Source organism: Aulonocara sp. 'chitande type north' Nkhata Bay, linkage group LG7 (assembly GCF_057382095.1).
Source record: "Aulonocara sp. 'chitande type north' Nkhata Bay isolate Kocher_YH1m ecotype deep benthic linkage group LG7, A_spYH_male_GT1.1, whole genome shotgun sequence".
NCBI lineage: Eukaryota > Metazoa > Chordata > Actinopteri > Cichliformes > Cichlidae > Aulonocara > Aulonocara sp. 'chitande type north' Nkhata Bay.
The window spans coordinates 15685525-15698773 of record NC_141350.1 but is presented as its reverse complement, the minus strand read 5'-3'; the positions used below and the strand labels follow the sequence as shown (position 1 = coordinate 15698773).

At 41.5% G+C, this 13249-nt stretch overlaps 1 protein-coding gene across 1 annotated transcript; it reads left to right on the top strand.

Annotated features, from left to right (window-relative positions):
- Window positions 1-3387: 3387 nt before the first annotated feature.
- On the top strand, window positions 3388-12673 carry slc27a2 (solute carrier family 27 member 2). Its single transcript, XM_086298980.1, has 10 exons — window positions 3388-3936; window positions 5868-6077; window positions 7889-8047; window positions 8163-8287; window positions 8377-8571; window positions 9346-9436; window positions 9544-9742; window positions 10004-10101; window positions 10187-10317; window positions 11714-12673. Exons 1-10 carry the CDS (start codon window positions 3459-3461, stop codon window positions 11888-11890), a joined length of 1863 nt encoding a protein of 620 aa, XP_086155106.1. The 5' UTR covers window positions 3388-3458; the 3' UTR covers window positions 11891-12673.
- The last annotated feature ends 576 nt before the right edge of the window (window positions 12674-13249 follow it).

The window sequence follows — 13249 nt, the reverse complement described above, 5'->3', positions numbered from 1 at the left end:
TTCTTCGTTCTACTCTCATCTGTATTAATGATAACTGGTTCAAGAGGAGTAAAGATCAAACCACAGCAATGCCTTGTACTGTGGTGGCCTTGGTGAACTCATCTAAGCTGGGGATAAGTAAGCGTAAGATGGTTGTTGGCTGCTCTGTGAGTTCAACAGGAGGACAAGGAGCTGAAACCATAACAGAGAGTGCTTCCTTTGTGGGTCAGGGGTCCTTCTCCAGATTAGGTATTATAATCACATTTTCTCTGGTCTGAACCTCAGTGAAGCATGAGCTTTCAGCAGGGGGTGATGCAGAAGCTGTACTGTGTCAAAGTTATTTACTTACAGGCTGAAACATGAGGCAAACGTGTTTCACTGTCACATCAACAATTCTAATGAGCGGCACTGGTGCAAAGTTTGCACTGTTGCCTGGGCACGTCTCTGTCAGAGTGGAAAGGACTGTGCCTGATGTTACTCTGTGGTGTGACTGCCACCCTGTGCTGAAATAATAATCACAAGTTCAGCAGGAACAGCTGGAGCTGGAGGATCAGAAAAGTTGGTTTCTTTTGTGAGCTTGGGGTCCTTCTTGGGATTTGATAATACACTTTCATCATTACTGGCCTGAACCTCAGAAAACAATCATATCAATTTTATTTTCTGGATTTTTTTCGTTGTCACTTCAAACAATATTTATTTGATGTGATGATCTGGCTGACTGGGGGTGTGGGGCTGAATAATCTTGCAAACGTGTTTTATTTCTACATCAACATTTGTAGTCAGCAGCACTGGCGCACAGTTTGCGACGTCACTGAGCAGAATGTTGTGTGGATCTGTGTGACTTCTGACAGGATGACATGGGCCACGTCACTAGTTATTTATTTATTTTTGTTTTGCATGATGTTATGAAGGAAGGCTCAGGGTTTAAGTAATCAGCATCATGGGCTCATCTGATTAGAATGAGAATAAGCAGTCATCTAATCATTCACAGAGTTCTCCTTTTATTCTCAAATCAATAAAGGAAAGAAGGAAAGATACGCATTGACTGCCAATGCTGAAAGAAAATAGAGATTTAAGTTACTCATTACCTTAAACAATATATAAAATCAAAAACCCAAACAGAACCTCACCGCTGCTGCCACCCCGTGTGGGAGTGAAGAAAGAGTGAGCCAAAAGTAAATGCCGTCCTTATATAACATGTGACAGGTGAGTGCAATTAAGGACAAGCACTACACCCAATCAAAGGTGAGAGAACTAAACAAGGTGCATCTAGTGAAGTGAGTGAGTGTGCTAGGATGTGCTAAAATATGGGTCTTCACAACACATGACATTAAACGAATTAAATAGAAAGTAACTGAATAGACCAGCTGGTAATACCTGTTGTTTCCAAACACATCACCTAAGCTGACCACAATGAATAGTAGCCATGACTACTGTTCAAACAGGCAAACTAGTATTGCTGGTTATGGAGAAGCTTCAGATCTGAAAAGTTAAGGCCTTAAAGCTGCATTCTTTATAATAGCCAACAGGGGGTGGCTCCTCTGGTTGCTAACAGAAGTCTGATTTTATGAGTAAATTAAGCTTTCCTGGTGGATTTCTGGCAGAGTTGGGACCAAGTCATTGTCTTGCAAATCTCAAGTAAGTCTCAAGTCTTTACCCTCAAGTCACAAGTTAAGTCTCAAGTAATGTCAGGCAAGTCAGAGTCAAGTCTCAAGTCACTGGTGTAAAACTCCGAGTAAAGTCACAAGTCTGAAACTTTGAATTTCAAGTCCTTTCGAGTCTTTAAAAAAATAAATAAATAAATAAAATGTTGCAGTTATGCTAAATGTAAATATTAGACCATGTGATTTTTAAATCTCTGTTTTTCTCAACACATGACGGAATAGTGATCTTAGAAAATATACACAAATTGTGAAATTGCACCTCTATAAAATGCAGCTCAATTACACTTGGCTCCAAGAATAATTTTCACCAACAATTCTGAGATAAGCTGCATGTTATTCTTGGATGCGGTTGTAGGACCGGCTTTAAAATAGCATGACAAAAATATTATACACATTCAAACCAAACAGTATCATCAACGTAGCTTCAACTGTCGGACAAAGTTGGAAGTTGTTCCATCTCTGTCTGTGATTACATGTTTTGCATATTGCATTTCATTTTTTGTTGACTACTTCATAGTTTATGTACTTGAAAAAAATAACTCCTTGCAGCATTTTTGAGCGTTTTTTTTTCTTAAAAAAAATCTGGTTAATTTGATTGGCTTGCTACAGCTCCCGCACACATACGTACGGAGTGTGGTTTGAATAAATGAATGAATGAATTGAATTAATGGTGCACACTTTCTATATAATATGCGTGTTAAATTTTAGATTTGGGGAGAAATATCAAGTCTTTTCAAACCGGTTCAAGTCCAATTCAAGTCCCCGGTCATTGGTGTAAAAGTCCAAGTCAAGTCACAAGTCTTAGAACATTTTTTCAAGTCAAATCTAAAGTCATAACATTAATGACTCGAGTCCAAGTCACGTGACTCGAGTCCACACCTCTGATTTCTGGTGTCGGTCTCTAGTTTCAAACACTATAAAGACATCAAGTGAAGTTAGATTTTGTTCCCTTTAAGCCTGACCTATTTTCACTGAATGAGTTGCTGCTTTTCTCTATTTTTTAAGTACAGATTACAGATTATAGAGATTTACTGGGAAAAACAAGCCTGTTACTGGAAACAAGCATTGTTTACTACCCTGTTTCACACTTTGAAACAGCCTTAGCAATTTCACACACCGCTCAAATCTGCAGGACAGTGGTAATATCTGACACTAAAATCACAAATCTTTCCCGAAAGCGCAGACTTGGTAGCAGGGTGCGGCGAGATGTTTGTGTTATTTCTCCCCCAGAGAGTAAAAAGCGAGCGTTTGTGCAACTCGCAGAGGAGCTCCTCCCCATAAATCAGCAGACGAATACAGAAGGCGCACTGGCGCACGCCCACCACCGCTCAGATTGCGGATTTATGATAAAGGTTGCCATTTACGGACTCGCTGTCCGTCGTTTATGACTGTTTTTGTTAATATGCGTGGGTGGATTTCAGTCTTCTCCCACTTGTTTGTGTTTAGAAATAATTACGAGGAAATTATTCGCATAAATCATTCCGATGTACTGAAACACAATCCATTCAGTCTCCCTTCAAAATAAAGTGCCAAACTGATTTGTTTGCTCGCTTTTCCCACTATTTACCACGCTAGAAGGCGTTTTCATGACATCGGGGGAAAATGCAACATAACATCAACAGTTAGGTTGTAAGTGGAAGTGGAAATTCTCGATTTAGCAACTGAAAAATATTCCCCGAAATGAAGGAGGGGTCAGCGGGGCAGATCCGAGCACCGCCCCGGGTCGAGACGGTGAACTTTGTCACAAATTTGACTTAGCAGCACAGTGTGCGCCTCCTCTGCCTCTCCCCACTTATTCTTTCAGCGCTCTGCAAAATGTACATCTGCTTCAGCGTCTTGGCCGGACTGGCACTTCTCTGTTTCTTTTACATCAGCGCGTTTTGTCCCTACTTTGGCGAAGATTTCGCGTACATCCTAAAGAGCATTAAATGTGGCATCAGACTAACCAAATACAAGAAAATCAAGCCCTTTTACAGCATATTGGACTGCTTCTTGGATGCAGCGAAGAGGCACCCCAAAAGGATCTTTGTACACTTCGAAGGTCGCTCGTACACTTATGGCGAAGTGGACAAACAGAGCAACAAGGTGGCCCGAGCCCTGCAGGCTGAAGCCCGGCTGAAGGAGGGGGACACGGTGGCCCTGTTCCTTGCGAACGAGCCCAGCTTCATTTGGACTTGGCTCGGTTTGGCGAAGCTGGGCTGCCCGGCTGCCCTGCTCAACTTCAACATCAGATCCAAGTCCCTGTTGCACTGCTTCTCCTGCTGCGGGGCCAAAGTGATCATCGCCTCCTCAGGTGAGATACAGCGAGAAATAAATTATTGCGTCGGACCAGAGGAGGCTCTCGTTATTTGACGCGTCTCCCACAGGACTGCGAAGTTCAAAGTTCGACAGCAAGTGAGAGATAACTCTTCATGCTCGGCTTTTGTGCAAGTACGGAAAGTATCCTCAGATATTATATTATTAATTCTTCTTGTAAAATGATTTTGACCACGCAATTCATTGCAGAAGAGAAACGTGGGTCTCCAGCGTTTTACCCAACAGGGAATAAAAATCCTAAATTAAACCCTTTTACGCATCAAAGATGTTAAAATAAAGAGTTTATAAACAACAGTTTATATTAATTCTATAAATGAATGCAAACAGATACTGCTCAGTGCAGATTTTGCAGGCTACTTGACAATATAATTCACCCCGTCACATCTGTCCTGCCACTTTCCTCGTGTCTTATATTTATAGTAAGCTTTATTCCGCACTGCATCGCAGATGGATAAATGCACTGATTGTTCTGACAGCTGTATTTAGTTTGCAGGTAATGATTGTTGAATAATGCAATAATGAGATCAGATCATAACGTGGTCTATAAATGCTGGAAGGACTAGACTGACTAGATTCTGACTCACACTCTTAAGATTAGATACAGTGCAGTGTTGGCCCTTTTCCATCATCTGTTAGTGATGAACGATAATGCAAAACAAAAGTGCACTTATTCAGATGATCGCAGTTTTATTGGCACGGTGAACCTGCGTCAGGGACTCTCTCCCTGTTTTTTTTTTTTTGTCTGTAAATTAAACTAGAAGGCATGGATGATAATAATAAAAATAAATTGCTTTGCACCACCTGCCACATGAATGCTGTACTTCCAGCTTAATTATAAAAACCTCCAGCTAGAAACTCAGTGCTTCCACAAAGGAAAAACTGAGCTAGTCGGTCTTTGAGTAAATTGCGACATAAACCTAAACGTTTGTTTGAGATCAGTCCCAATCAATAACCTCTGCTTAAAGGTTATTATTGATCAGCTTTAGTCGCGGCCAAAAGTTAGACGTTAGGATAAACTTAAATAGATTAAAAAAAAAGTGCAGGAAGTGCATTTTTGCTGGATCGATTAATTGCTATTCTATATCTGCATATATGGAGGGGATACGATCTTGATTAATCAGAATCAGAATCAGAATCAGAATACTTTATTCATCCCGAGGGAAATTAGGGGTTACAGCAGGCAGCACGCTAATGGCGCATGCGCACTCACAAAGGAACCTTCTGACCAACTTTACACAAACATCACATTGGGCAGACATGTCAGAAGGTAGGCTGATAGGAAAAAAAACAACGAAAATACACTACATGAGGTAAGAGGAGGAGAAAAAAAACTCCACTCAGACTGAGCTCCTAGTGGGAGAACAGTTTGATAAAAGAAAAAACACCTCAGCACAAAAGCACATGACTATCAATACACCATAGAAACACGAGACAAGCAACAGGGGCGGGTAAAGGGTAAGAGAGAGCCGGCACGTTTCATACAAATTACATGAACGCCAGTGTTTGGTTATAATGGTTAGACATAGAAGAGAAGCAGTGTTTAAGCTATTTTGGTGGTTCCAACTGTGGCAGTGCAGTTTTGAACGGATGAACATTTGCAAAAAGGAAAACGAATACTTCACATATGAGCAGAAATGATTAAAGAACAAGGGGGCTCTTTATGCTCCACACTGAAGAGCAACTTCATCGGAAGAACAATCTCAGCTTGCAAACGTGTTTCTTTGCGTTCTCATTATAGAACTTAAAAGGCCTTTACTAAGAAATGCATGCATGAGAGCTGAACTTCCCACCCCAGTGGGATCAGGGATACATGATACAGGCCCACATGTGTAGGTGCACATGTGCCACATTTGGCAACACAGCGCTATGACGGGCTGTGTTGAGCTGAAAGCTACTGTCTAATTGTAGAGCTGCAGGATGCTGTGGAGGAGGTCCTGCCGACGCTGAGGGAGCGGGGTATCAGCGTGTACCTCATGTCGGACAGCTGCAGTGTGCAGGGCATCACCGCTTTGTCTGACAAGATCTCCAAGGCCTCAGATCAGCCACTGTCCCGGGACCTCAGGGCCAACATCCATATCAGGAGCACCGCTCTCTACATCTACACATCTGGGACCACAGGTAACAACAGCAAACTGCTCTGAAACAAACGCTGGCACGCAAAATAAGATTGCAATGATAACAGTCAAGCTTATGAGGTGCATCAAGCTTCAAACACTAGATCTGTGCTCAGCCACACCTTCTGTTCTTGGAGAGGGGTGTTAATTGAACGTGGTCATCTGTGGGCAATAACATTTGCTGAAAGGCAAAAAGCAAACACACTCACAGCTTCCTAACTGATAAAAAGTGAACCCTGGGGTTTTCTTGTTACAGGATTTTTTTTCCCTCACTCTGCATTGTTTTCACAGTTTACTAGCCAGTAGTTTTATTCTTTCCTGCCTTTATTGGCACACTGCAGAATGTCTTGGCACAGTACCAGTGTTAGTGACAGATTGTGTGTCTTACACATCTTACACATGCCTGATTTAGACAAACTGTGAATGCTCTCACTACTTCATAGCACTAACACAAGTGAAAACATAAACACTGAACCTTTAAGTCCTGGTTGTGTGAAGCCTGCACACATGTTTAATTGTGGTAATTAAATTTGATCAGACTAATGGGTGAGGGGGAAAAAATCTGCACAATTGTTCTTTCTGATGCAGGCTTGCTGATCTTCGCTCCATCAAGGCGCATTACAGGGATGTGCCTAAATTAAATGCTGTATGTCCCACAGAGCTTTTTCAGATAAGAGTAGCACATGATGCAAGCTGGAACATCTGTTATTCACCGTCATTTTAAATGGTATACTAGTTTTAGCTGGTGGAAAATAGGCTTAAATCAAAATTTAGTCCCAGTTGAGTCCTTAAGACGGTCTTTTACAACGATGTGCTGAACAAGCTTGGATCTGCAGAAAACCTGATGGATGTATAAGTCCACTCTTTAGCAACTTCTGTTACCTTTATTGCCTTATATTCATTCTTTTAAAAGATACAATTATCGTAAAGGTGAACACCACTCTATAGACTCTATAAACCTGCTGTGCCTCAGGTAGTAGAGTGGGTCATCTACCAACCAGGAGCTGGTGGTCTGAACCCAAGTTTCTCCTGATGCATTCAGTGGAGTATGCATGTTAGAAAAAAGCACTGTATTAATGTGTGTGTGATTGGGTGAATGAGATCTGTGGCAGGAAGCACTCTGAGTGCTAAACTTGAGTTAAAAGGCGTGGTCTCAGGAGTTTGAAAAAAAGAAGGCAACTGGACGTCTTTAAGTTTTTTGTATGTTTTTTGTTGTTGTTGTTTTTTTTTTAAGCTGAATTGTAAGCTGCTAATAGTTGGCTTCACAAGCCAAACCTGCTGTTCCGTGATGGTCATTCACAGTGGACATAGATGTCCTCCTTCACTCCTCGCTCGCGCTGTTTTCTCAGTCCAGAGTGACCTTTATCCTTTACGTGTAGCTCCTTAGACTGATAACCTATGCAGATATGCCGAAAGGCGTGGTACAAGTCCATTTACCATAACTTTAAGAAGAAGTAGAGTCATTTTCTCCTCGACTTCAATACACCTTTTTTTCAGTGTTTCCATTTAAACAAAATGTGGCTTCGGCACAGCATGGATAAAAACAGAAGAATCATTCACCTGATCGATTATTTAGTTTTCACCATTTAGAGTTATCTGCACCAGTTCATTATGAAAAATTCAGCATCTATAGCTGCTGAGAGTCCATTATATTCACCATCTACTTGGGACTGTTTGTTGCTGAGAAGATTAAATGTTGCTTTGTGCAGTCATTAGAAGATTCAGGATCAATGAATGAACCACAGTGAAGTGCATCATACTACTTTGTTCCTCTTTAATTCAAAAGCACAATCTGTTATTCTTTTCCCTGGGAAGGTTTGCCTAAAGCAGCCATTGTCACACATGAGAGGGTGTGGGCCGCCTCCTTCCTCCAGTCGATATGTGGAGTCACAGCAGAGGACATCTTCTACATCAATCTGCCTCTCTATCACAGCGCCGGCTTCTTGATCGGAATGACTGGAGCCATCGAGAGAGGTAATGATCCTCTTAATCCTCTCAAGAGTACAAGAGCAAAAGCATCTGCACGCCTGGGTCAGGAGCTTAAGCGGTTAAGGAAGATAAAGGTTGTGTAATATGATTTGACTTGCAGGTATTACCATAGTCCTGAAGAGAAAGTTTTCTGCCTCTCAGTTCTGGGATGATTGCAAGAAGTATGACATCACGGTGATGCAGCACATCGGTGAAACGTTGCGCTATCTCTGCAACACGCCCAAGGTAAGAGGAAACCTAATCAGTCTGCAGCTACGTCAGTCAGCCGCCGTCCTAATGGTGGAATATCTCCGTGTCCATCCCGCTCTTGGCAGAAAGACGATGAGAAGAACCACAAAGTGAGAATTGCAATCGGCAACGGTGTCCGAACGGACGTTTGGTCCGAGTTTCTTCATCGCTTTGGAGACATTAAAGTTAGAGAGCTGTACGCTGCCACAGAGGGAAACATCGGCTTCATCAACTACACGTCCAAGATCGGCGCAGTCGGACGAGTCAACTTTGTGCACCGGGTAGGAAAAGGAAGCAAGTCGCATGTTTTCACAGTGTGGTGCAATGTCTGTGTTAATATCTGGAGCTTACATTGGTCGATCACATTTAAATTAAATTGGAGCAAAATGTCATCAACAGCTACAGGAGTGAGTTGAATTTGAAAATAAACACCCACACATGCATTCTTGGATACAAAATGATGAACGGGCAAAGGGCGACTACATTTAAAGTTGTGGTGGCCGTTTGATTGGACAAACAGTGCATACAGATATTTTAAGCAAAACTTGACTGTGTTTGTCCCCCATGAAGAAGAGTCTCAGACTCTCTGTACACACAAATGATGAAGGCCATTATGTGTACAGTGTTTTTAAATGATCAGATCATTCAAATCACTTCTCTTGGCTAAGCACTTTACATTCTAAAACTTTATCTGTTAAAAATCACCCTCATTTCTTGGCGCAATCACTTACCTGGACCTCAGATAGAGATAGGCCTTGTACTATGAAGCAAGATCAGCATACACAGGACATATCTGACTTTATCTCATAACCTGTTCCAGAGCAGATTTGGTTTATAGTGTAAGTCAGAGTGGTGATGTAACCCTGTAATAAGTGAACCAACTTTGCAATACTTAGAAAAGTTACATGGATAAGCCTAAATCCTATTTTTTTTATCAAATCCTGAAACAAGCATGTTGATGTTTGTGCGTCCTCACAGAGTTGCTGCCATGCTGGCTGTTCCACTACTTTTAAAAATTTTAACTGGTGGGTTTTCTTTCCTTCTTCCTTTTCCAGTTTTTCTTCCCCTACACTTTGATCAAGTTTGACATTGAGAAGGAGGAACCTGTCAGGGACTCGCAGGGTCTGTGCATCCAAGCAGCCGTAGGTGAGTCTGTAAAGAGAAATCGGGTTCAATTTAAAGGAGTTTTAGTTTGATAGAAGTGAAATTAAAAAGGAGTTTTGATTTATTTTGTTTCCTGATGTCTCTACCAGGTGAAACGGGACTTTTAGTGGGAAGGGTAACAAAGAGGTCCCCCTTTGTTGGCTACGCTGGTAACAAGGAGCAGACGGAGAAGAAGCGGCTTCGAGACGTCCTGAAAAAGGGCGACCTGTACTTCAACACCGGCGATTTGCTTCGGTTCGACAAAGAGAACTTTGTGTACTTTCAAGATCGAGTCGGCGACACTTTCAGGCAAGTTGTGACTCATTTTTGTGTTGACCTGTCGCTTTGTTTTTGTGGTTCTGCCCAGATGATCGAGTCTAGACTGAGTCACCGTTTGGTCTGGTTTAGTTCTCAGCTATTAAAAGTATAAAAATATGCAATTAACAGCTGGTTAGAATAGTGTGTGTGAAAATGGCTTTTTTTCTTTTGTGCAGGTGTTTACTTGCAGATCAGGTTCAAACTGTGCTGCAGAAATTGTTCATTGGAGTCTTTTCGTGTTTTTTGTTTCAGGTGGAAAGGAGAGAATGTCGCCACATCGGAGGTTGCAGACATTCTCACAATGGTTCACTGCATATTAGAGGCGAATGTTTACGGTGTGAAAGTTGAAGGTAAACGCACTCGGGTCATAAATATTAAAACCTTACAGAGCTGTCTGCACTTTGCATTTCATATTTCTCTCATTTTTCAATCAAGGTCATGAAGGGCGAGTCGGCATGGCAGCTCTCACTTTGGAAGAAGGACAAAAGTTCGACTGCTCGGCCACGTACACGCAGGTCGTCAACTACCTCCCAGCTTACGCGAGACCCAGATTCATCAGGATTCAGGTAATAAATATAAATAAATAATACATGCACACCCAGACCAGACGGGCCGCTATGGCTTAAAGATATTGTTTTAATTTGTGGTCTGATTCTGCTGTACTCACGGAGTTCATCCTTTCCACCTTTAATTAGTGCATGCTCAAAGGCTAAACGTGCTAAACGCTTGGTGTCTGAAATCCAGATGGCTGAAGCGGTGTGTGGATCAGAGTCTGAGCCCGAGTTTTTACTGTGTAAGATTACCAATAATGCAGATCAGAAATCAGATGTGTCATTGGGTCCCAATGTTGTTTTTTCTAGACAAATATTAAGGATTTCAGATTTTTCCTTTGAACCAAACAGGAAGGCAGTGCAGTGATGTAACCCTAACACTTCCTTCAGGGTTAGGGACAGCTGCAAGAAATGCTGACTCTGGCAACATATTTTCATGACTTGGTAAAACCGTAGAGGATGTGCCCTCCAGATAAAATTATTGGAGATGATTAAAAAGAAAGTTCCCAAGAAAGTGCAGTACAGGACCGTTCTACAGCTACTTTAACTATGAAATATTTGGATTTATGTACCAAGGAAATTACTCTAATATACCTTTTACCCCCAAAACTGCCTTAATTTATTGTGGCATAGATTCAACAAGGTGAAACATTTGTCAGGAACTTTGCTCCATGTTGACCTGACAGCATCACACAGCTGCTGCTCCCGTTCCACCACATCTCAAACACACTACTCAATTGAGATCTGGTGACTATGGAGGCCATCTGAGTACAGTGAACTCACTGTCACGTTCAGGAAACCGATTGAGATCATATGAGCTTCATGGCATGGTGCGTTATCCTGCTGGAAGAAGCCATCAGAAGATGCATACACTGCGGTCATACAGGGATGGACATTAGAAACAATGCTCACATAGGCTGTGGTGTTTAAACGATGCTCAGTTGATACTAAGGGTCCCAAAGTGAGCCAAGAAAATATCTCCCACTCTATTACACCAAAACTATCCTTAACTGTTGAGCCAATGCATGAAGGAGCAATGATTACATGCTCTTTCCACCAAAATTGTGACCCTACCATCTGACTGTTGCAGCAGAATAAGACGCTCGTTAGACCAGAAGATGTTTTTCCCAATCTTCTAAGTGAACTTTGATCTGTCAGTGTGAATTATAGCTTCAGTTTCCCGTTTTTGACTGATAGAAGCACCGGCATGTTCTTATCTCTTATCTCTTTTGAGTTAATGTTGCCGTCCTCTAATAATAACTGTAATATTGCTTTGCAGTTTGTAGCTGATATCTGATCTGATTGACAGCATTGTTATTGGCGGTTTATCTTAATTATGTTTTGGTTTTCTTTGCTTTTTGTTCTACACTAAAGCTTGACACAAAAACATCTTTCAAACTGTGTTTTGCAGCCCTGCCTGGAGATGACGGGAACCTTCAAGATGAAGAAAGTGAAGTTGGTGGAGGAAGGATTCAACCCAGCTCACATCAAAGATCCTCTATACTTCCTGGATCCTGAAAAAAAGACTTATGTGCCCTTGACCGAAGAAATCTACAGAGCAGTCGTCTCGAAGGAAGTCAAACTCTAACACAGAAGCTAAAGTAGTCACTGCTGAGCCACTTTGTTTGCAAAGAAATAACAATAATGGATCTTAACAGATACTAATCTCAGGGACGGACTCGGAAACGTCAAGTCACGTTTGGAGAGATGGTTTTCATCTTTAGCACAGCTACCTTCACCTCTTACAGTGACACTATGTGATACAGAGAGTATGTGCTACTCACTGTGTTCTTAATTCGTTAATTAATTCTTTGGACAGTTAACCATAACATGCACATTTTACTGTAATCGCCTTTGTTTTTACATTGGACTGAAGCTCTTTTAATCCATTCCGATATCAGAGTCTGGATATTGACTTTTCAACATCTACTGTATCTCTTATGTAGGGATTTGTTGTTACCTAACTGGACTTTTGTACAGAGGTAAAAGCAGACACTGCGTTATCTGTTTGTGTACTGATGACACACACTGTAAATTAACAGTTTTATTGCATAACACTGCCCTGAAGTGCTGAAGTGTTAATGTAGCAGCTGCCGTTGTGCCCTTATAACCACATATGTGCACAATAAGAGGAACCTCCAGGCAGGCTTGCGGGGTGACTAACCTGCGCAACCTTTGACATAAATCAGACGAACTCTGTCACACCCTGTTGTTTAAAAAAAAAAGAAAGAAAAAAAAACATAAAAAGAAACTTGACAAACAGGCAGAGATCAGTGAACTCTGATATTTCTAAATGTTGTCTGACACTGAACTTTGTCTTAAATGACTCCCTTGAGCTACTGCAGAGTAAAGGTTAAACCAATCGAATTTATACAGGAAAAAAATCAAGTTTGGTTATTCCATCCTATTGACCTTTATTTTGTACAAATCACAGGGCCTACAGCAATATGACAAAAACATTTTATGTGGAATAGTTACACTTGTATAGTACGGATTTTTAAATGATGCAATTCTAAGAAGGTCAATGAACTTTTCCACCCAGATACTCTGATCAGAAAATATTTAAAACAGAGCACCACAGACTAGAACTGGGGGAGACGATGTGAAAGCACCACATTTGCTGTTTATGATGGATCCAGAAAGCTGACTGAATGAGGAGACCAAACGTTCACTCCATCCTGACTGCAGCTAAACTGCTGCAGGAAAAAAAAACCTGCCATCTCCACAGCTCCATCACTCAGGCCTTCAGAGTAATATTCAGTTCAAGTTGAATTTATATAGAGCCAAATCACAACAGTTGAGTCAAAGCGCTCCATTTTTGTAAGGTAAAGACACGCTGTGGAAGAGATTATTAACAACTAATGATTAAATGCAGAGAGGTGTATAAAACACAGTGAGGGGAAAAGAAGGTGAATGAACACTCATTGCATCATGGATAGCCTCGAGC